This window comes from Rattus rattus, chromosome 2, assembly GCF_011064425.1.
Source record: "Rattus rattus isolate New Zealand chromosome 2, Rrattus_CSIRO_v1, whole genome shotgun sequence".
Lineage (NCBI taxonomy): Eukaryota > Metazoa > Chordata > Mammalia > Rodentia > Muridae > Rattus > Rattus rattus.
The window spans coordinates 172,227,347-172,251,602 of NC_046155.1; the positions used below are offsets into that span (position 1 = coordinate 172,227,347).

At 51.9% G+C, this 24,256-nt stretch overlaps 1 protein-coding gene across 1 annotated transcript in view; it reads right to left on the minus strand.

Moving 5' to 3' along the window:
* Prkd2 (protein kinase D2) overlaps positions 1-22,671 on the minus strand; it is a 28,673-nt gene extending 6,002 nt beyond the window's left edge. The window contains exons 1-16 of the mRNA XM_032894371.1: positions 22,257-22,671; positions 21,433-21,814; positions 19,179-19,317; positions 17,619-17,750; positions 16,482-16,636; positions 16,155-16,380; positions 14,600-14,677; positions 14,365-14,518; positions 13,101-13,218; positions 12,512-12,589; positions 10,407-10,665; positions 8,810-8,862; positions 8,192-8,264; positions 7,179-7,285; positions 6,500-6,661; positions 249-347 (exon numbers count right to left, since the gene is read on the minus strand). Of these exons, the coding sequence (XP_032750262.1) occupies positions 249-347; positions 6,500-6,661; positions 7,179-7,285; positions 8,192-8,264; positions 8,810-8,862; positions 10,407-10,665; positions 12,512-12,589; positions 13,101-13,218; positions 14,365-14,518; positions 14,600-14,677; positions 16,155-16,380; positions 16,482-16,636; positions 17,619-17,750; positions 19,179-19,317; positions 21,433-21,672 (2,073 nt within the window). The 5' untranslated portion in view covers positions 21,673-21,814; positions 22,257-22,671. The remainder of the gene's footprint in view (positions 1-248; positions 348-6,499; positions 6,662-7,178; positions 7,286-8,191; positions 8,265-8,809; positions 8,863-10,406; positions 10,666-12,511; positions 12,590-13,100; positions 13,219-14,364; positions 14,519-14,599; positions 14,678-16,154; positions 16,381-16,481; positions 16,637-17,618; positions 17,751-19,178; positions 19,318-21,432; positions 21,815-22,256) is intronic.
* Between the last annotated feature and the right edge of the window lie 1,585 nt (positions 22,672-24,256).

Genomic DNA, 24,256 nt, shown 5'->3' on the forward strand with positions numbered 1-24,256 from the left:
AATGTAACAGCAGGGAAGAGGGTAGCCAACATGTAGTAACTTTGTAGCCCCAGAATGCGGTCCAGGTGAGAGATCGAGCCCTTGTCTTACAAAGCCTAGTCACCTAGGGTGTGAAGCTCTCCTGCACCTATCACCTGCATCTAGGCCATTGGTCACTGTGCTGCTGTTGAGACTTGCCCCCTCACCCCCGCCCCGCCCCACCCCACCCCACCCCACCCCACCTCCACCTAGGAGGGGACATAACAGACCTGAGGAAACGGATCGGCTGATGCCAGTAACACATTCTCTGGTTTCAAGTCACAGTGGACGATGTTCTTGAAGTGCAGGTGTCTCAGTGCCACCAGAATCTGAGCAGAGGAGGCAGGGCCAAGTGAGAAAGAAAGGAGAGGATCAAGCTGATATCCACACGTCCAGGGCCCACACAGGCCTTTCCTGTATCCCCCAAGGATGTTGCCTAGTGAGGGAGTCCTTAAGGAAGGAATCCCAGAACAGTAGAGCCACTTATTCTCAAGTTAAGAGCTCGATATAGAACTCTAGAAAGGCTGGGCTACAGTGGGGAGGGGTGGGAAGGCTGAGCTCGGAACCCTAATGAGCTATTAAAACAGCAGGGACTCCCAAGACACTTCCTTTGTGTGGCACAATTAAAAACCACTTTTAGGTCTGATGTGATACACACGCCTTTAATCCCTGCACTTGAAAGGCAGAGGCAGGTGGACCTCCATGGGTTTTTGTTTTAGGCAGGGTTTCTCTGTGTAACCCTGGCTGTCTTGGAACTCACTCTGTAGATCAGGCTGGCCTTGGACTCCAACTGCCTCTGCCTCCTGAGTGCTGGGATTAAAGGCATGCACCATCACCATGATCTCAGTGATTCTGAGGCTAGCCTGGTCTACAAAGTGAGTTTCATGACAGGCAGAGCTACATTGGAAGACCCCATCTCAAAAGCAAAACAAAACAATAACCAACAACAGCAAATGTGTTCTGTTGGCAAGATGGCTGAACAGGTGGAGGGGCTTGCCAGGAAGAGGGTAACCTGAGTTCAATTCCCAGAACCCACATGGTGGAAGGAAAGAGGCAAGTTATTTTCTCATTTGCACACATGTATTGTGACATATACCCTTCCACATACACACACACACACACACACACACACACACACAATTTAAGTTTTAGAAAGTATTTAAACATTCTTGCCATTTAGAAAGCTAGACGTCTGAGTCAGGTGTGATGGGGCACGGCTGTAATCTCAGCAGCAAAGAAGCTGAGGGAGGGCAAGGACAGCCTGGGCTATACAATGAGAGCTAGGCTAGCATGGGCTACAGTGCAAGCCTGTCATTTGTTTGTTTGTTTGGTTGGTTTGGTTTGGTTTTCAAGTCAAGTGTTTCTCTGTGTAGCTCTGGCTGTCCTAGAACTTGTTCTATAGTCTAGGCTGGCCTCGAACTCAGAGATCTGTCTGCCTCTACCTCCCAAGTGCTGGGATCAAAGGGGTGCACCACCAACACCCAGGAGAGATGCTGTCTTACAAAACCAAGTAAGTAAATCTTACAATACAAGGTGATACAATCAGTAAACAGTGTAAGCAAGGCGTGAGTAATGTAGCAACTGTATCCAGCTCTGTCTGGTTCTCAACCTTCTTTTCTTTTCTTTTCTTTTTTTTTTTGGTTCTTTTTTTGGAGCTGTTCTTTTCTTTTTTTAAGATTTATTTCTCTGAGTATACTATATCTGTCTTCAGACACATCAGAAGAGGGCATCAGATTCCATTAATGATGGTTATGAGCCACCATGTGGTTGCTGGGAATTGAACTCAGGACCTCTGGAAGAGCAGTCAGTGCTCTTAACCGCTAAGCCATCTCTCCAGCCCTGGTTCTCAACCTTCTTAATGCTGGGTCCCTTTAATACAGTTGCTCCTGTTGTGGTGACCTCAACTATAATATTATTTGTTCCAACTATAATTATACTACTGTGTATCTGATACGCAGGACATCTGCTATGGAACCCCTGTGAAAGGGTAATTGGACCCTGGAAAGGGGTTGTGACCCACAAGTTAGGAATGGTCAGTCTAGAGCTCAAAAAGCAGCTACTTGCTCAAGCAGAAAACCTGATTCCACATTTACTAAGGTGGATTTAGGCAAACTGTTGCATCTTTGAGTCTCAGTTTGTTACTCTGTAAAATGGGAGCAATAAGAGTTAACCCTGTTAAGGGTTCTATGGTATTTATTTAGCTACCTATTTACATAAGGTCTTAAATTCAAAGAATGGACTGGCTTTGTGGATTCCAAAATGACCTTGAACTCCTGATACCCTGCCTCTACTTCCACAGCGCTGGAATTATAGGCACTGCCATGATTCCTAGCTTTTGTGGTGCCGGGGATTGAACCTAGGGCTTTGCAAAGTTAGGCAACCAACTGAGCCACATCCCTAGACCCTCCTTTGGTTTTATGAGGCAGGGTTTCACCCTGGCTCAGGCTGTCTAGGAATTTCCTTTGTTTTGTTTTTAATTTTGTTCATTTTTATCTCATTTTGTTTTTTGAGACAGTGTCTATGTATCTCTGGTTGACCAGGAACTCACTCTGTAGACCAGACTGGCCTTGAATTCACTGAGATTCACTGCCTGTCTCCTGAGTGCTGGGGTCAAAAGTATATAGCACCACGCCTGGTATCTGTTGTTTAACTTTTAAGATGAGGTCTTATGTATCCCAGGCTAGACCCAAACTCATTATGTAGCTGAAGCTAGCCTTGAACTGATCCTTGTACATCTTCCTCCTGGGTGCTAGGGTTATAAGCCTGTGTCACCGTGGACTCTTGAGCACAGCACTTAATACTACCTACCTGGAAGGGCAGTTGTTGAGGTCTGAAGTTCCTGAGGCAAAGAACTGGGTCCAGTACTTAGAGGTGGAGCAGGCAAGAGCCCGAAGGACAGAAAAAATCTGCAGAGAGAAAAGAGGAGAGAGAGAGAGAGAGAGAGAGAGAGAGAGAGAGAGAGAGAGAGAGAGAGGGAGAAGAGCAGTATGAAATGGAAGACCAGAGAGAGAAACAGTTTCACTCAGCTCCCTCCTCCCTGCAGTCAGGATGTAGCTGCCTCAGGGGACCTCTGTCCCATCTCCCAGCATTCCCGGCAAATCCAGGCATATTGCTGGGGGTTGGGAGGGGTCAGAGCAGCCGCAAAGTGCAGCAGGCATGCCTTGCAGCCAACGGGAATGACCTAGAGTGGGGAGAGTCCAGCGAGAGGGGAAGCTTTTCCAGGAAGGACTGAAACTCAGACCTCACCAGGGACCGTCCAACACCGCAAAGGTTAGAGTTCTATGGTGACTGAAAGCCAGGGTGGCGTGATGATGGCCTAGCCAGCAAACACAAAAAAATAGTTCTGTCTTAGCACTGGGAAGGTAGAGGCAGGAAGGTCAGGGGATTCAAGGTCCTCTTTGACTGGATGGCAAGTTCAAAGCCAGCCTAGGGTATAGAAGACCAGGTCTCAAACAACAACAGCAACAACAAAAGTAAGGAGGGAGGGGGGCAATCTGGAAAACAAATATTGGGATAAAAAAGGATTGAAGAAGCCTGCAGAGATGGCTCAGTGGGTAAAGACTCTGGCCAGCAAGCCTGGCCTCAATCCCTGGGACCTACACAGTGGGAAGGAGAGAACCAACTCCCCCAAGTTGTCCAAGTTGTCCCGTGACCTCTATACATGTGCTATGGCACTCAAGCCGTGGCTCATGCACACCGACTCACACGTACAAATTCACACAGTAAATACAGTAAAATATTAAATAGCATAAAGGACAGATGACCTCACGTCTATCATATATAAAGAGCACTTATAATGCAATAAGCATGCTTGGTGACCCATGTCTGTAAGCCCAGTTGTTTGGCTGTGTGAGTCCAGCCTTGTCTAAGTAGAGAGTTCCAGGCCAGCCAGGGATACATATCAAGACCTTGTGTCCAAAACCAAACCAAACCAAACCAAACAAACAAAAAAACAAAACCAAAAACCAAAAGAACAAACAACCACCACCACCACCACCAAAACCTAAAACAAGGGCTGGAGAGATAGTTCAATGGTTAGGACCACTATCTGCTCTTCCAGGGGACTGGTGTTAAATTCCCAATACAAAGGGTGCTTCACAACTCCATTTCCAAGGGAGTTGGATGCCCTCTTCTGGCCTCCACAGACATTGCACACAGCACACGCGGTTCACGTCCATACATTAAGGTAAACCTCATACACATAGAAAATAATAAATCTCACTTGCCTTTAATCCCAGAACTTGGGAGGCTGAGGTAAATGGATCTCCATGAGTTCCAGGGCAGCCTGGTCTACAAAGTGAGACCCTTTCTCAAAACTAAATAGATTTTTAAAAAGTACAAAACTGACATAAAATACAGACCAAAATAACTTGAGTGTGAGGCAGTTGTGAGCTCAGCATCAGGAAGGATGATGCAAGAGAATCACACAAAGCCAGCATCCAGTGCATGAGATCCTGTGTCTCAGAAGGCCGAAAGGCAATAAATAAGAGATCCCCTGGGGCTGGAGAGATGGCTCAGCGGTTAAGAGCACTGACTGCTCTTCCAGAGGCCCTGAGTTCAATTCCCAGCAACCACATGGTGGATCACAGCCATCTGTAATGAGATCTGATGCCCTCTTCTGGCCTGCAGGTGTACATGCAGGCAGAAAGCTGTATACATGATAAATCTTAAGATTTTTTTTCTGAGCCTGGCAATTATTTTTATCCAGCATTAGTAAGAAGTGTGAAAACATGCATCTTCCCACTCAGTTGGTGGAAAAGACAGAAAAGGTTTTAGACAATAAACATTGTTTCTTACTTTTTGCGACAAGGTCTCCTGTAGCCCAAGCTGCTCTTGAAGTCACTACATAGGCAAGGGTGCTCTTGAACCCCTGATCTTCCTGCCTCCCATAATGGGCTGTTCCACCATTCCCAGTTCATACAGTGCTGATGCACCTACCCCAGGCCAGATGCATGCTAGGCAGGCAAGCATTCTACGGAGGAACGAGTCAGCTGCCTGAAGGTGTATTCAAACTGTGCCACGTCTCGCAGCCAGTGAGAAGCCGGGCATGGTGGAGTACACCTGTGCTTCCGATATGAATGTGTACACACACACACACACACACACACACACACACACACACACACACACACACACACACATCAGGGGTATCAGGAACTGCTTTCACCTCCAGCAGTGATATCACCTGGTCACCTGGGCATTTGTTGATATGGCAATGGCCATACATTCCCAGGATACCTTTGGTTCAGCTCCCATCCTCACCTGGGAGCACTTATGTCACATTTGAAATAAAAGGCAGACCTTTGTTGCCCCCCTACCCTTTTTTTCTCTCTCTCCTCCCTCTCTTACTCCCCTCCCCCCCAACTCTGCCATCTCAATAAATCTCCTCCACGTGAGACCCTGTTGACCTGGTGTGGTTTGTCCAGGCCCAAGCCGTGATTTCCATCCCAACAGTGGCTCTCTCTGTGGATCCCATGAAGCCCTGGGTTTGAGTCCCAGCACTGCATAAACTGGGTGTGGTGGTACAAGTCCATAATCCCAGCACTAAGAAAAGAGAGTCATAGGGGTTGGGGATTTAGCTCGGTGGTAGGGCGCTTGCCTAGGAAGCGGAAGGCCCTGGGTTCGGTCCCCAGCCCCAAAAAAAAGACCCAAAAAAAAAAAAAAAAAAAGAGAGAGTCATGAGGACCCCAATGGTCAGACTCATCTACATAGTGAGTTCTGGGCTAGCCTGAGCTACACAAGATCCTTTCTGAAAAAACAAAAGGAAGCCAGAAGTAGTGAGGCACAGCTTTAATACCAGCACTCAGGAAGATTATTAAACCAGTATCCGTAATAGCTACTATTATGAAAGAGAGAAATTGGTTCCCCTTCCCCAATCTTTCACTCCTTCACTAGGTTATATGACCAACACTCTCCCAGATCGGCTCCATGCTTGTCCCAGGCTGAGGAGTACTGGAGACACAGTGGTGTCAAAGAAAGCCATCTATCCTGGATGGTGTGTATTGTGTGACACATCGTGGGCAGGGCCACCATGGGGAGACTATAATAAATAATGTCATAGTATTTGCTAAGCCCCAATTGTCGTTTTTGTTTTATTTTCTTCTTTTATTTAACTTTTTTTTTTCTTTTTGATTTTTTTTCGGAGCTGGGGATCGAACCCAGGGCCTTGCACTTGCTAGGCAAGCGTTTTATTTAACTTCTGACAAATGGGTCTCACAATGTGGCTCTGGCTGTCCTAGAACTATGTACATCAGGCTGGCCTTGAACTCACAGAGATCCACTGCCTTGGCCTCCCAAGTGCTAGGCATGCACCACCACACCCGGCTTCTGTTTATCTCTTTTGATATTAATTGTTTATCTCTTACTGATATTAATAAGATTTCCATCTATTTCTTTAATCTGCCCTCTTGAGAGCCCAGGGCACCAGCCTTTTCTCCCCGCCTCCGCCAGGGGGCGCCAAAACCCACGGCGTGCAGCGCACCTGCGTGATAAGGAACTTGGTGAGGCGTTCAGGAAGCCGGCCCTTCTCACTGGAGAGGATCATCTCCAACATGTCCCCATGCAGTTTCTCCATCACCACGAATACCTTCTCAGGGGTCTCAAACATGCACTCGAGGTTCACAATCCCAGGGTGCCGCAGACTCTGTCCGGGAATGGGGGAAGAGGGGTCAGGACTGAGGATCAGTATGGCAAGAGGTGGCAAGCGCCTAGAGAGGCCTTTGCACTGTCAACTAACATGGAGGGCCTGGGCAGCGGAAGGAGATAGCAGGAAGCTTGGGAAAAAGCTTGCACTGTATGTGTGTAGCTTCGGTTTCTATTCGATTGTTTTTCTTCTGGGACTCGCGCATGCTGGGCAAACGCTCTACCGCTGTTGTCCTGGTCCACAAAATCTTCCTATGGCATTCTAGATACCTTTAGAAGAAAGCCCACTGAGCGTCTTCCCACCCTCCCCCCTGGGCTCGTCTCTTCCACGGCTCTGGGGTTCCCTGTCACCTGCACAGACTGATCCCTTGTCCCTCTCTGCTCAGAACACCCCTCAGTTCCGGCATGTGTATCTTCTCTTCCAGAAAGACTAACTTAATCACCCCTAGACTGTGGCTCAAGTTGTACTTAAAAGGAGTAAGCAGGGACATGGCTGAGTAATGGTCCCTTCGGGTCACCTGGAGGATGGCCACTTCATTCCTGAGCTGGCTCTCCTGCTTGGTGGGGAAGCGCAGTTTGTCAATGACCTTTACTGCAACATCTCTGCCAGTCTTCCTGTGTTTTCCTGAGGGTGGGACATAGGAAAAATAAAGGATCAGACATCAAGAAGGCCCAGTTCCTTCCCTTCTATGGAGACTCAGGTGGAATTAAGCAGAAAATATTGGAGGTCGTCAAGGTTTCTCTGAAGAGTTCTCAATATGAGGAGTGGGATGGCAGGACTGGGAAATAAAAGAGGAGCTAGAGGTACGGTTCAGTGGTAGAGCCCCTGCCTAGAATCCCCCAGTGAGGGGCTGGGGGCATGGCTCAGTGGTAGAGCCCCTGCCTAGAATCCCCCAGTGAGGGGCTGGGGGCGTGGCTCAGTGGTAGAGCCCCTGCCTAGAATCCCCCAGTGAGGGGCTGGGGGCGTGGCTCAGTGGGAGAGCCCCTGCCTAGAATCCCCCAGTGAGGGGCTGGGGGCGTGGCTCAGTGGGAGAGCCCCTGCCTAGCATGTAGACTGCCATGGCTTTCACTCCTAGAAAAAGAAAGAAGAAAACTAAACAAAGTGGTGCACTCCTGTTATCCCAGCACTTGGAACTCCAAGGCAAGAGGATCACAAGCTTGAGGGCACCTTGGGCTGCAAATTGAAGCTACAGAGAGAGCTTCAAGAGGGGCAATGGAGGGGTTGGGGATTTACTCAGTGGTAGAGCGCTTGCCTAGCAAGCACAAGGCCCTGGGTTTGGTCCTCAGCTCCAGAAAAGAAAAAGAGGGGCAATGGACAACTATACTCCTAACCCATCAGAAGCCAGAATGTACATCTCCTATTGATAACAGTCAGGAAGCCCACTAATTTTCCTGATGGGAAAAGGAGCCTGCGAGTCTCTGTACCTGGGGTCCAGCTTCCCAACCCAAACAAAACAGGAGACAGGTAGCAAGGAGGGCATGGGTCCCCCAGTCCCAGACAGCCTCTGAGTCAGAGCTGTGGCATCCTTACCTCCATAGACCACTCCAAACTGCCCAGAGCCCAGCACCTCATCGGGGAAGATCTGGTAGACAGTGGCGATGTCCTGGGAGGTAGAGACAGCAGGATCGTGGGTGCAAATCGGAAATGAAAGAGGGTCAAGGAGACAGGAGACTGGGAGGCTGGAGGTTGGGAGGTATGATAGCTTTGTTGGCTGAGGGACGGTCGGGGTCAGGGTGGCCTGGGAGGGGTTGTCTTGTAATGGATGAGGAGAGACCCAGGCTCCCTGGCTCTGGGTCACAGACTGGGTCCTAGAAGCAAGTGAGCTGAGCAGTGGCAGGCACACACACTTTCCCCTCCCCCATGGACTGCAGACGTGGTGGCTTCAAGGTCCTGCCGCCTTGAGCTGCCTGCAGTGATTCACTACGACCTGGGCGGGGTCCTCGGACTGGAGTTACAGGGGGCTGAGAGCCACCCGATGTGGGTGCTGGGAACACAACTCAGATCTTCTTCGGGGCAAGTGCTCTTAACTGCTGAGCCCTCTGTGCAAACCCCCACCCCCCGAGTTGCTTTGAGCAGGGAAATTCGTCCTAATGAGCTAAAATGAAATTAGGACAGAAGGAAGAGGTCCTGCGCTGGTAGGAGACTCACCACGTTCTCTTGGATCTGACTGTTGGACACAGAGATGCTCAGAGAAGCTTGTCCTGGGAGGAGGGGGAAGACACAAGTGAGCGAGCTCTGGGCTCAGCACAGGGTCACCTGAGCCTGCCAAGGCTACACTTGAACCTTAGTTTCCTCATCTGAGAAATGGAGTACAAGCACCACCGAGGGAGTAGACCAGATGTATCCAGAGGCTCCATATGGGACCCCACAATTCTACGCCTGGCACTTTACCCAGTGTCCTAGGTGCTGGAGAATGGAGGCTTGCTGATCCCATTTAACAGAGTAGGATACTGAGGCTGGGAGGGACAGTCACATCAGATTTCAGCAGCTTCCCCAAATCCAACTGAAGCATTTACAAAGTCCTGTTCCTTTGGCCACTCCAATGCTTCTCTTTCTCTCCCACCCCTACCTTTCCACACCCCATCTGGACTGTTCCCACCCTCCACCTACAACTTACCCCAGTCGCCTCTTTCTCCCAGCCCCAGTCCTACCCTTTCCTTCTCTCTTCATTTTATTTTTACGTGCGTGCTTACAAGTACAGTTGTCCACAGAGAGGCCGGGAGAGGGCAGAGGATTGCCGGGAGTTCCGGGCAGGAGTGGTTCACTCGGTGTGGGTGCTGGGAACTGAACTTCTCCTCTGCGAGAGCTCTCCCCACGGAATCATCTCACCAGCCCCTCCCTCCCTCCCCTTCTTCCTCCTCCTCCATCTCCTATGCTTTCTTCTTTGACAGAGCCATGCCGCATAGCTCAGCCTGGCTTTGAAATGATTGTGTAGCTCAAGCCATACACATAGCAATCCCCCTGCCTCTGCCTTGAGGTTGCTGGAATAAGCAGTGTGTGTTGCTATGCCTGGCTCAATTCTGTCCTTTTCGTATATACATCTTGCTCCAACAAAGCCAGAGGGGTTTTATTAAATAGAACCCTGAGGCTGGAGAGTTGGTTCAGTGGTTAAGAGCGCTGACTGCTCTTCCAGAGGTCCTGAGTTCAAATCCCGGCAACCACATGGTGGTTCACAACCATCTGTAATGAGATCCGATGCCCTCTTCTGGTGTCTGAAGACAGCTACAGTGTACTCATATACATAAAGTAAATAAATCTAAAAAAACAAAACCTCCGACCCTGACTCTGTGTCTCGTCTACAGTCTTCGCTACCGTTTCTCTCCAGTGCACTCAGGAGGGCGCTCAGTGCCCTCTCAGACGTGTAGGCTGAAGGCTTCAACCCACTCCAGTGTGCTGTGTGTTCCGGACATAAGGCCTCCCTCTGGCGCTCGTGCGCAAAAGGCTCTCTCCTCCCTCCTCTCTTTGGTCCACACTGTGTCAGGGATGTACTTTCTCCAGTAAAGTGCCCGGCTTCCCAGCTTCCTCCATCCCAGTCCTGCCCTACTGACTGGCCCAGAACAGGCATTAGAACATCTCAGAGGCTGGGCTCAGAGAACACAAGGCCAAAGGTCATCAACCAGGTAGGGGGTTTCACCGAGACTCAAACCCAGGCCCAAGCCCAGCCCACAGCCGGCTCCAGGCTCGTTCCTTTCCCAGGATGCCTAGAGTCTCTAGCTCCACCCCTAGTACCCCGGGTGGGACTTACTGTGTGGTGTGTGGCCTGGGGCACTGGGTGCATCTTGGAGGATAACAGGCATCAGTGCCTGGCGGATGGCTGTCTCCCAACCCCGGGCGGCCTCTGTTCCCTGCCCGCTCGGCCCTCCTGGGGCCCCGCCAGGTGTCTCGCCCACAAAGTAGGTGACATTGGCGGTGATGATCTCAAAGCAGTGTGGGTTGGTGCCCGGAGGTACGAGGCTGAAGTTCTGAGCCGGCTCCACTGCGAGGATTTCAGACAGCGGGATCTCCTGGCGAGGGACCGGACTGTGAGTGTAGGTAAACCTACTGGGCCATCCCTGCAGCTCCCTTGTTCTCAGAGGGCCGCATCTGAGCCAGAGTCAGTAAGGACAGACCCGGTCTACATGGAGGGGCGGGGAAGGCCTCCCCGCAGTACTCCTGGGAAGAGCAGTCAGCTGGCAAGGAGGGCATGGGACAGCATGGAAGAAGGCCCCGAGGGAAGCTTGCTGCACACACCACATGGGACAGTGCCCGGCACACTGCGGGCACCTGATAAATGTGTGACGTGTAAAGGAAGGGCGCGAGTCTACACAAGGACATCAGGGGCCACACAGAGAAGCCTGGATTTTGTGTAAGGGCCTTAGGGAGCCACCGAAAGGTTTGAAATGAGGAGGTGCAGTTTACGGCTCTGTGTAGAAAGCCCCTGAGACAGAATCAGATCAAAACAGTAGACGTGAAGGAAGCTGTGGGAGAGAAAGTGCAGGTACTGAAAAAGGAAGGAAGAGAAAGGAGAGGAAAGCCAAGTTCTAGTCACAGGGAAAGCTGCAGACAATCACAACTTCAAGGCTGGCCTAAGCAACTTGGTGAGACCCTCCATCAAAAATAAAAAGTAGAAAGAAGGGTAGAGCGTGGCTCAGTGGTAGAGCCCCTGCCTAGAATCCCCCAGTGAGGGGCTGGGGGCGTGGCTCAGTGGTAGAGCCCCTGCCTAGAATCCCCCAGTGAGGGGCTGGGGGCGTGGCTCAGTGGTAGAGCCCCTGCCTAGAATCCCCCAGTGAGGGGCTGGGGGCGTGGCTCAGTGGTAGAGCCCTGCCTAGAATCTCCCAGTGAGGGGCTGGAGGCGTGGCTCAGTGGTAGAGCCCTGCCTAGAATCCCCAGTGAGGGGCTGGGGTGTGAATCCCCCAGTGAGGGCTGGGAGTGTGGCTCAGTGGTAGAGCCCCTGCCTAGAATCCCCCAGTGAGGGGCTGGGGACGTGGCTCAGTGGTAGAGTTAGGGGTGTGGCTCAGTGGTAGAGAGCTTTCCAGGCCTAAGTTGGAGCCTGGGTTTGAAAAAGTGACTTATACAATGAGCTCTGTGGTGAGACAGATATGGAAAGGTAAGAAAGAAGCAGGCCTGGGCATGTCAAGGAAGACATGGTGGAGGCTGGGGAACCTGATCTCTATTCCCAGATCACTGACGCTCTGATGACTTTATGTATATGTGTATTTTACTTTGGAGACAGGGCTCACAAAACCCAGGCTGGCCTTGACCTCCAGAGTGCCATGATCACAGATGCTGTAATCATGTCCAGCTGACTCTAGAGTTTTTCAGTAAGGACTCCCGGGCTCCAGAGAGGAGCAAAGTCACACTACAGAGACTTCTGTGAAGAACCAGAAACAGTGAGGGTAAAACACTGCCCCATGGGGAAGCGGCAGAAAAGACAAGCTATAGGCCACCAATTAATCTGAAAGTAATAACAGGCTTGCTGGGCGTGGTGGCACGTGCCTTTAATCCCAGCACTTGGGAGTCAGAGGCCAGGCCAGGCCAGCAGATCTGTGAGTTCCAGGCCAGTGCAGGTCCACTGTCAGGAGCCTTGCACATATCAGGCCCTGAGCTCTGCTTTCTACGGATGATTTCTGAGGGCTCACACCGGCCTTAGGGCAGAGCTAGCATCTGAGAGTGTTTTTTCACAGGTGAGATAAAGGGGCACAGAGAGGCTAAGGCACCTGCCTGCTCCCCTGACTGGAAAGCACAGAGGTGGGCGGTACTGGCCTCACAACTAGAATCAGGGAGACAGTGGGGCGGGAGATTGTGGAGCTGTAAGGACTTGGGGGGCCGTGGGAGAAGGGGGAGGAGGAGAGGGGGCGGACATAGGCCCACCTTGTAGTATCTGTTGGTCGTGTTGTTCTGGAAGAGGGTAATGCATTTGCAGTCTAGGCGCCAGTAGTGCCGCTTCCTCTGTCAGAAAGGGGATAGTGTGAGGTTGACAGCCAGGGGACTTGCAAGAGCAAAACCCAGCCTGGCTCCTTCCCTAGCCAGCAGTGGTTCTTCTTGGCCTCACCCACCAGCTGCCCCACCTTCAACCCGCCGGGCTGAACATCCTGCCCAGTCCCCTTCTTCTTAACACACCCTCTATGCCAGCACTGCCTACAGAACCCCACCTCCTTAGACCTAAGACACCTGGACTTTCCTGGCCCTCCCCTCTCTATCCCCGCCTACCTAGACCTCGCCCATCTGGCAACTGAGTACTCCTTAAGCTTTTTCAGCAAACCTTGAAATTGAGTCACATCCAACTGGCCTCGCCTGCCCACTTTCCCCGCCCACCCATAATTCTGGCCACGCCCACCCAGACTTATGAGTCCGTGCCAACTCAAGTTCTTCCAGCCCACCCCGAGGTCTAACCCCGCCCACTTGTTACCACCCACCCGGAAAGGCCCTATCCCTCTACACACACATCCCCCAAACTCACCAGTGTGTCCTTGTTGCTGTAATGGACCACCCAGCCCTCCCGCAGGGTGGTGCTGGATTTCCGGGTCGTGTGTCGCACAGACTGTACCACACGCATCAGGGGGATGTAGCCCAGCGAGCTGCAGGGAATGGGTGAGAAGTTACAAGTCACATGCAAAACTGATGTCCTGCCTGGGGCCACAGGAATGTGGTTGAGCAGTCGCGTGAGAACGGCTGCTTCTTTCCCCACTGAGTTAGTTTACTGGTTCTCACAGCAAGGAAGACTTGCTTTTTAATTAAAAATATTTTTTTAGTGTTTGTGTGACTATGTCACGAGTGTGTGTGGGTGCCTGGAGCTATGGTAACAGGCCATCTAAGCCTCCTCGCATGGGTGCTGGGAGGGAGCCCAAGTCCCTGTGTGTGTGTGTGTGTGTGTGTGTGTAGGGGGTGGGTTCTGTTCCACCTCCGGAATGTGGAGGTGGAGGGCAACTTTGTGAAGTCAGTTCTCTTCATTCACCTTTAGTTGGCTACAGGGATCAAACTCACGTCAGCAGGCTTTCTCCTAAACACCTTCAGATCCATCTCGATATCCTTGCTATGCTTTTTTTGTTTTTAAAGATTTATTATGAGGAGAGGCTCAGCGGTTAAGAGCCCTGACTACTCTTCCAGAGGGCCTGAGTTCAAATCCCAGCAACCACATGGTGGCTCACAACCACCTGTAATAAGGTCTGATGTCTCTTCTGGTGTGTCTAAATCCCCAACCCCCAGCGGCAGTGTTCTTATATATAATAAATAAATCTTTAAAAAGAAAACACAGGTGGAGAGACGGCTCAGTTGTTAAAGCACAGACTGCTCTTCCAGAGAACCTGGGTTTGGTTCCCAGTACCTACATGGAGGCTCACAACTGTCTGTAGCGCCAGTTCCAAGGTACCTGGCACCCTCTTATGGTCTCCATGGAAAATGCACACACGCAGTGCATAGCTGAATGCACACACAAAACATCCACACATCACCCCCTTCCCCCAAACCCCAGGGACTCTCTGTGCAGCCCTGGCTGACCTGGAACTCGCTCTATAGACCAGACTGGCCTTGAACTCAGACTTCCACTGCCCCTGCCTCCCGAGTGCTGGGATTACAGGCCTGCTTGGCTCACATACAATTTTTTTTAAAACAGAAGAGATACAAGGTTGGGCTCAGGGACATCTACAATCACACACTGATATCAGTCTGTCTTAAAGATGGGGACGCACAGGCTTGCAGCCTCTGGAGGGTCGGCCCCTGGATACCTCTGGGCCTTGCCTCCCTCGCCTTCCTCTTCCTCGCTGGCATGGAGAGCATTCTCTGCATGGGAGCCTGGGATGACACCAGAGTCCTCCAACTCATCTGAGAGGGAGCTCTTATCAGCCTCACTGTAATCGGCGGCTTCCTCCATGGGCACATCTGCGGGAACAGGGGCATCAGAAGGGCCTCGCTCGGGTCGGTCAGTCCCACCCTGTCCCCCTTAGATGTCAATTACCTCACCTCCATTGATGAGCGCCTCCCCCAGGCAGTCATTAGGGACGCGGGTAGCACAGCGTTTGTGACAGTTAAACTTGCAGTCTGAAGGGACAGGGGATAAAGGCATGGGCAGGAAAGGAGAGTTACTATGTGCATGGACATGTGCATATATACTTGGCCTCACTATGGAGCCTAGACTGGCCAGCATCTAACTCCTGGCAATCCTCCTGCTTCAGCCTCAATAGTGCTAGGATTAAATGTGCACTCTAATGACTGTCGCTCTATAGGTAGGAGTGACAAGGAAAGCTTGTTTGCTTTGTTTGTTTGTTGTTTGAGACAGGGTCTCCTGTCGTTTAGACTGGCCCAGAACCTATGTCGCCAAGGATGACCCTCCCCTCTCCAACCCCCAAGTGCTGGTTGATGCTTTTACAGGTACAGGCCACCAGGTCAAATTTTTTTTAATAAAGATTTTTTTCTTTTAACTTTATGTTTAGCTGTCTTCAGACACACCAGAAGAGGGCATCAGACCCCATTACCGATGGTTGTGAGCCACCATGTGGTTGCTGGGAATTGAACTGAGGACCTCGGGAAAAGCAGCCAGTTGCTCTTAACTACTGAGCCATCTCTCCAGTCCAAACCTTTTTATTTTTAATTATATGTATTTATTTGTATGTATGTGATGTGTGACCATGCATACACGCACCCCCATGCATGCACATATGTGCTATAATGTGCATGAAGACATCAGAGGGAAACTTGTGGAAACTGGTTCTCTCCTTCCACCATGGTTGTGAGGCTTAGGGGCAAGTCTTTTTTTTAACCTCTCCTCCTCTTTCCTCTAGATATTACTGTTCTTTTGAGGGTCTCCCATAGCACAGCTTGGCCAGGGACTGGCTAGGACAGAAGGTGACTTAACTGCCAGGCTAAGGTCATGAGATTATAGGCTTGTGCATCCTCATAGGCGCAAGGTAGGTATTGGGGATGGAGCCCAGGGCCTCTGGTATGCTAGGTTAGCACTCTACCCAGTGAGCTACATCTCCCGCCCTTTCAGAACATTTCATGTAATTTGGGCTGGCCTCAAACTATATAGCTGAGGCTAGTCTTAAATTCCTGATCCCCAGGCTGGAGAGATGGCTCGGCAGTTAAGAGCACCGACTGCTCTTCCAGAGGTCCTGAGTTCAAATCCCAGCAACCACATGGTGGCTCACAACCATCTGTAAAGAGATCCAATGCCCTCTTCTGGTGTGTCTGAAGACAGGTACAGTGTGCTTATATATAATAAATGAATAAATCTTAAAAAAAAATTCCTGATCCCCCTGCCTCAGATTCTCAAGTGCAGGGTGGGATTATGGGTAACTTCAGACAATTCTAGAAGTCTTGACTCTTATACTCCTAAGTCAGACTCTTGGCTTTTATAGTGGGAGTTCTATTCTGTTCTATAGACCTAGATTTCCAAGGATCTAGTGTTTCAGAACTTGAGAGTCTTAGAAAATGGCAGGGATTCAGAACATGGATCGGAGATCCTGCGTTTCTCTGGGGGAGTTTCAGACCCACAGTCTTCCCAGTGGCTTCCACTAACCTTTGCACTGCAGGCCCTGGCGGAAGAGACCCTTGAGCAGTTTCTTGCAAGCCTGGCAAACGGTGGGCCGTGTGTAGCTATGTATAAGGAAGGTGTGTGGCACCTTGACCTTGGACATCAGCATCTTGTCCAGCTCAATGGGTCGGCCTGTGTAGAAGGAAGAGGAAGAGGAGGAGGACGACGACGAGGGTGGTCGGCGAGGAAGGAGGTCGGTGGTGCTACGGCTCTACCCAGCAGGAAGGGCAGAAGGAACAGATCAGCGTATTAGCACCTGCCTGGCGCCATCAGCCCCTCGCTTCCAACCCTCCCCACTCTCCAGCCCCTCACCAGCTCTTCGGCGGTGCAGGGTAGGGACTCGGAGCTGCCGAGACGCACAGAATGGCCACTGGCCAGAGACGTGGACGACAGTCTGCGCTTGCGAGCGCCACTGCAGTTGTTTGGGATGCTGAAGGCGCAGCGTTTGTGGTAATTGAGTCCGCAGCCTAGAGGGGGCGCAAGACCATCAGAGCCAAAGCCTGTAGCCCCTAGTAGGTGTGCCTCCAACCCCGTCTTAAGAAACCACGCCCCTAGCTTCAAGCACACATGTCCTGTCCACATCAGCAAAAGTGGATGTAGCGCCCCAAGATTTGGTGCTGCCGCTGAAGTAAATTTGTGTACTGGATTTGGGTCTGTATCTCATGGTGCTAGCCTGGTTGATAATGGGCCTGATTTTTCACTAAACTGGAAGCTTTAAAGAGCCGAGATTCCCAGATGATCCCAGACGGTAGAATTCTGCCTGTGGTCAAGCAGCCTGGGCCTGAGATTCCCAACTGGCTGTCTTGAGGACTCTGGAGCTGCCTGGCCAATTCCTCCAGATAAATCGTCGCTATTTCTCTCCTTCTTTGCTTCATCTCTGACTGACACGGAGCTCGCTTCCATCACCACACCTCAAGATCTCCCTAGAGATGGCTCCAGCAGTTAGAGCACTTTTCTTTTGTACAGGACTCGAGTTGGGTTCCTAACCCCCATGCAACATTTGTGGTGCAACAGACAAATATTCAGGCAAAACACCTAGCATTCAGCACATAGCATGAAAAGAAACAAACAAAAGTAAATAAATCTCCCCCGTAAGAGCCCTATCTTCCTATGCTGTATCCTCATACCCTCCTCTGCTCTGTCCAGGAACCCTTAACCTCACTTATACCAAGGATCACCTCCGAGGCTCTGCACCCATTCCAGAGCCCCTCACTATTTCCCAAACTTTGCCCGGAGTCCTAACTTACCCACCAGCTCCATGCGGGGGCGGGGAAGGGGGGTGCTCCGCGCACAGACCTGAACCCCAAGCCCCTTCCAAGTTCTCTCACAGAGCTTATGTCACTTCTAAGCTCCACCCCTGGACCTTAACCCAGTCCCAGCATGCCTTTCCTAGATTTGCCCACCACGCCCCCAACCTCGGGGGCTCCGCTCAGTCCCTTTGGCCCTCACCATCGCACTTGAGGCCCTGGCGCACAAGGCCAAACAGCATCTCCCCACAGTGGTCGCAGAAGGCTGGTGCGCGGTACGAGTGCACAGTGAGAGCATGCGGACGGATCTGGAAATCCTCGAAGGTGGCTGAGGCTGTGGGCAACAAGGAGGGTGGATACACTTGAGCTAAGAGGATGGGTGCTTGGCCTATGGTAGCTGGGGCTGCCCAGAGAAACTCTGTCTGGGGGGTGGGGTGGGATCCCAGCTCCCCACTGAGCAAAACAACTACGTGCCTCCTGATAAAGTGGGAGTTAGTGGGGAGTTGTTTAATGGGTAGAGAACTTATTACTGTTGTTGTTGCAATGTTAAAACAGTCCATAATGGTGGCACATTTTTAAATCCCATCACTTGGAGGCAGAAGCAGTCGGATTTCTGTGAGTTTGAGTCCAGCCTGATCTACACACAGAGTTCCAAGATGGACAGGGCTATATAGTGAGACCGGCTCAAAAATAAATAAATAAACAAACAATAAAATAAAACATTCCTGGGGCCGTGGAGACAGCTCAGCAATTAAAAGGTTGCCACACCTGATGACTGGAATTCAATACACACGCCCCATTTGGTGACTCAGGTCCCACAAGTTGTCTTCTAATCTTCACACACACACACACACACACACACACACACACACACACACACACACTAAATGTAAACAGTTGTGATGGCTGAGGGCATGGTTCACCAGTAGGCACAGTGTTTGCTTAGCATGTGTAATGCACTGGGTACCACAAGGGGAGAGGACTAACTAGCTGGGTCCACACCTGTGATCTCAGGAGTCGAGAGTCAGAGGCAGGAGGATCTCTGTGAGTTCCAGGCCACCCACAGGTACACAGTAAGGTCTTATCTCAAATAAATAAATAGATAGATTAGCTAACTACTTTCCCCAAGATTTCTGTGAGGCCCATCTCTTTTTTTTTTTTTTTTCTTTTTCTTTTTTTTTTTCTGGGCTGGGGACCGACCCCCGGGCCTTGTGCTTGCTAGGCAAGAGCTCTACCACTGAGCTAAATCCCCAACCGGCCCATCTCTTGATAAGCCTCCCCCTCCTCTTTTAAGATACATTGATTTTTCTTTTTATGTGTTGGCAGTTTGCTGTCTGATCTCTTGGGACTGGAATTACAAGCTGCTGTGTGGGTGCTAAGAATTGAACCCCAGTGCCTTGAAACAGCAACCAGTTGTCCAGTCCAAATGTTTCACTCTTTTTTTTTAAATTTATTTATTGCATATGCATACACTATATGCTGTGTATGCATGAGGAGGGGGCATCCCATTACAGATGGTTGTGAGCCACCATTGAACTCAGGACCTCTGGAAGAGGAGGCGGCGCTCTTAACCTCTGAGCCATCTCTCTAGCCCCAAATGTTTCACTCTTTAGCTCTAGCTGATCTTAACTTGTGGGACTGTTCCTTGGGAATGCTGGGGTCACAGGAGAGTCCCCCCCCCCATTCCTCCCTCTGCCACCTCTCCTAGAGGCCCGGCCCCCGGGACCCAGGCCCCGCCCTCGGGGTGACGGCCACTTCTCACCCGACAGAACCACCTCCACCAAGTCGCCCTCCTGGATATCTGCAGCTGATCGCACCAGCTGCAGGAGGTTGGCTGATGTTGGGTCATGTTTGAAGAGCAGGATCTTGTCGTACAGGCCGTAGAAGCCACACTCTGGGAACTGAGAAGCAGGAGAAGAGGGGTGGAATGGCGACGGAAAAGCTCAATACAGCCTGCAGCAGCGGCAGGCTACTGGAACCCTCTAGGGACAGGGCCGGCTGTTTCCCCCGGAAACTGAGACCCTGCAGCCCATCGCTTCCTGCCTGTCCCCTCCCAAACCCAGCTTGAGCCAGCAGGATGCCTGAGCCCCAGGTGTGCTAGGGAGCGGGCTCTGGCCAGTCTGGCGGCGGGACTGGCAGGGGAGGGGCTAAGGGGCAAAGGGGGATTAGAGGCTCAAGGAGCAGACTGGACATTCCGAATTTTCCAGAGCTGGCGGGACACTGAGTGATCACCCCCTCCTCTTTCGGCCACATCTCCACCCCAACTTCCTTCCTGAACCTATTGTCCCTGTAACCTGGCTCTTAGCCCAGCACTGGGGCAGAATGAAAGAAGAAAGGGGGGGGGTCGGGGGGACTTTTGGAGGAGTGCTTAAGATAGCTGGAGGTAAACGGAGGCCTCTCCACATCCAAGGCTCCAAAGACCCAGGTGTCCGGGTCCCAGCTTGGAAGGGGGCAGGAAATGACACAGCGTCGAACAGAAAGTGAAACCGCCCAGGTGGGGCACAGGGAAGGAAGGCAAGCAGGCAAGAAGGGGCCCAAAACAGCACCTGAGCCCCCAGAAGATCGGAAAACAAATTAGGCTGGGCCCGAGGAGGGGAGGCTGGGGATCTGAACCCTAATATAAAGAATTTCACCCCAGGGGCAATGTACAGGAGCCCCAGTCCTGCTTCCCACAGGCGGGATGGGCGATTTAGGAGTGATAGGGGGCTGGGCCAGACTTGGAGAGTTGGTGGACACAGTTTCCCCTGATATTCTATAGAAAATCAGTACTGCCTTGTCCCTGCTGGTGGCTTGATCTAGTTTCTGTTTTTCCCTTTGAGACAGGGCTTGGATATGTAGCCTAGACTGACTTAAAACTCCCCACCCTCCTGCCTCTGCCTTCCCAGTGCTGGGATCACAAAAGTACAAGGACTGGGAGGTCTTCTTCTAAACTAGTTTTATCAGCTGGGAAAAACAAAAAACAAAAAACAGGGGAGGTGACCCTGTCCCTGCTGCTTCCCCGGAGGCGAAGGATCCATTTCCAGGAGCCTGAGAAAAGCCGAAACCTGGATGTTTGGGGATCCTAATGTGCTCCCATTGTAAGATTATACATTCTGGGCTTCACCTGTAAATGCCATATTACCAGTGTCATCTAGGATCCTTATGATGTGGCAATGTGATAAACTTAAGATTCTAGTATTTGAATGCTTTAGTATGAAAAGGTTTCAATATTCAACCACCCAGGACTCAGAACTCCTCATATGTTCACCACCAGGCACTTGAACTACTGAAAAAGCATCTTCCCTACCCGCTGGGGTTGGGGGGCTAGACCCCAGGGGGCTTTTGCTTGCTAGGCAAGTGCTCTACCAGCTGGGTTGTAAATTTTAGCCTTCCTAGGATTTGAGTATCTAGTCCTCCTTGGTTCCTTCTGACCGTGGTACTCAAGAGGAAGGAACCTGGATATCCGAATCTAAGAGCAGCAGGAGGGGAATTGATCAGGAGAGGAGATGGACTCTGCAGGGATTTTGAGGGGTGCCAAGGAGTACACAGGAGTGCCTCACATCCATCTCAGGCCCAGGAAAGGGTAGTGATTGTACCCAGAGACCTTGCTTGCCCCTGGTAGCTTGTCCACACACCCACACCCACACATGTCACCCGATCACCATGGCCAGTATGGCTTCAATTTCTACTGTTTCCAAAGACTGGAGGCCCAGGATGGGCCCATGAAAGAGGGCTTCTTAATCAGCTGCTCCCACTTGCCCCTTCCTCCCCACTCCACACCTGGTAGGCCCCTCCCTTCCTCCCAGCCCGCTGCAGAAAACAACAAGCAGTGACAGGCAATTTGGGGAGGCCTCTGGGGCACCCCACCCCTATCCGGGCCTCTCTCAAACCGGTGGTGGAGTGAGGACACGACCAGGGTGTAGTGCCCCTCCTCGTCGGTCACCTAGGCCCCTCTCTCCCCTCCCAACAATTTCAGGCCACCTCCGAAGCCTCCTCCCTTTATCATGAGAGCCCCACCACCACCTCCGTGCCCTCACCTTCTGGTCCACGATAGAACAGGCTAGTTGCTTCACATGAGCCAACTCCGAAGCTGCCGGCAACAGCACGAACTCTCGTGTTAATCCGATCTGGATGTGGAAGGAGACCCCCGATCCCGGAGCCGGGATCTGAGGCAGCAGAGGTGGCAGAGACTGGAGATCCGTGCCACCGGGGGGCGGAGGAGACCCGGGCCCCGGAGAGCAGGGGAGTCCGGCGGGATGGGAGGGGGCGGCGGCCATTGGGGCCAGACCCCGACCTGCCGCCCAGAGCTCACCGAGGAACCTGGGACCTAGATCCGAGAGCTCTCGCGCGGTGGTGGTAAGAACCCAGGCATTTGAGAGAGAAATCTGTCAGGTTGAGAGACTCGAGGATGGCGGGATCCTGGGCAATGAGAGAAAAGGAATCTAGTGGGTCACAAGCCGGGAGTCAAGAGAGCAGAGCTCAGAAAGAAAAAAACAGTGGCTTGTGGGGAGGGTACCCAGAGATTGGAAGGTTGCAAGAAACCAGAAAAGAAAGTCCGGTAAGGCAGGGTCCCTGGAATCAAAAGACACTGTGATCCAAGGCCCCTGGAGAAAGAAGGCTGAGAACGAAGCAGGGGGAATCCCAGGATCCAGTGGGTTTGACGGCAGGACCAAACTCAGAGCAGGCCTGAGGATGCTCTGCCTTGGGGGTAGAAAACAGGAGTCTAGTGCATCATAGGGACCCGACTGGCTCGGGGATGAGGAGAGGGGTTTCCAGGGCCAGGGCTGAAAAGAAGAGACTTTCACAAGTCGCGAAAGTTGGAGAAAAGTTGGATCGGGGGCGTCGGAGGAGGGAGCGTTACCGAAGGCGGGGCGGGTCGGGGGCAAGGGAGGGTCGCACAGCGCGGGTGGCTCTATTTTTTTCCCCCTTCAAAGTTTAAGTCGGCGGCGGCGGCCCAGAAGGAAGTCTCAGGAGCGATGGCGCAGCTAGCCAATCAACGCAGGGCACCGTGACGTTACAGGGCGGGCCTTACTGGGACGGAAGGGGAAGGCGGGACCCTGAATTAGGGAGTTGGGGGAAATTTGGTGGCTGGGGGGTAGGAGGGCGGAAGGGTCAGCGCTTCCTCTGCACAGTCCAGCCTGGAAAGTTGACTTTTCGCCGCAATCCACCGCGGCATGAGGAGGGGCCGGCGCTTGGTCGTTGAAGGAGACTGAGCTGTCAGGCTGGCACGCATCCGGCGCCCACCGCACGGAAAGGGTCGGAAATCGGTGTCAAGTCCGGTGGCTTTAGTTTTTGCTCCTATCAACCCCCCCCCCCCAACACACACACAGACGTCCCCAGCTCAACTACAAGCCCAGTACACAGGTGGGAAGTTGAGGCCTCACGATGCACAGGAGAGCTTAGTCTCAGGTCTGTTTCCAGTGAATTGAGGGTACAAAGCCTGCCCCCACCCCCAATCAAGGTGGCATGCCACTTGATAGACTTCCCGTGAGACCAAGTGCCTACATCTTTCTGGCTGTGTGACTTGAGATATGGACTTCTCCACTGTGAGCCTTAGTTTTTCTGTCATGAGGCTTTATTCCAGAAACGGAATACAGGTAGTACCTGGACACTATTAAAACTGGGTTGACATGACTGTCTTAACAGTCCTGACAGAGAAAAGGGAAGGCCCCGAAATCACTCAGGGGCTTCTGGGTGGGTGTTAACTAAATCATCGTATGGTGAGATGGCTCAGTGGGTAAAGGCTCTTGAAGCCAAGCTCACTGGCCTGAGATCAATCCTGTAGACTCACATAATCAAAGAACCAGCTCGGCTACTGTGGGTTGTCCTGACCTCCACCCTTCTCTGAAATAAATAGTAGTGCAATAACAGGAAATCTAAAAAGCTAACATCAACTGAGAGCCCGAGCCAGGCCTCTGTAGTCAACCCGAGCTCCATCAGGAGCAGTTCTGACTTCTACTCCAATAGTCAGGCAGTGGCTACCAATTGGTTTCTACATCCAGGAAGCTGGTGCTCTAGAGAGCAGCAACTTGTCCACAAGGGCCCCCCTTACTGGTTCAGTGCTGCTGGGGGCAGCTGAGGTTGGTACAGTACTGGCTGTCACCACATCCGGGGGTAGGGGCTGGGGAAGGAAGTCTGAGGCTGGAGTGAAAACCCAAACTACCACCTGGGGAAGCTGCAAAGAGCCCAGAGGGATGGGGGAGGCAAGGCCACGTGGAGCTCACAGCCCGGCCGATGAGCGTCCCCAGAAATCACAGGCCTATGCGCACCTTGAAATAGGCAAATTTCCAGCATGTTCCATGGCCTGCTTCTGGGACTCGAGGCTCTTTTAACCCCTTGACCCATGTGGCTGGCAGAGCTGGAAGGTGGAGGTTGTGGGGCACACTGTGCCTGCTGCTTGCAGTGTCGGCGGAGAGCCCTTGAGCAGACCTTCTCAATCTCTTGCTCTGTAGTATGGGACTCCCAGTCCTACCCCACTATGGCTATGAAGACAGTGAGTACCCTGACCCCCACAAGTCGACACTGAACATGGAGGAAGGGAAAGGAACTCTGTCTGCACTGCTCTGAGGGCTACAGGTACCTGCATGCCATGTCCTCTGCCTGGGTCACTGGTGGGCCTGCCTTTCTGTTGTCTATCAGTCCAAGAGTGGGCACTGGGCAGGAAAGGGGCTTTTGTTCTAGGACCCTAGGCAGGCAAGGGGTCTTCAACTAGACTGTTTGTTGCTGCATCCCAGCATCTGCCCACCAGCTCACTGCCCAAGGGGAGCTCATGTTGAGGGACAGAAAGGAGGGGCTCATGGAGATTGGACATGTGCTCCCACTTCTGCCCTCCCGCTAACATTCAGCACATTCTCCACACCA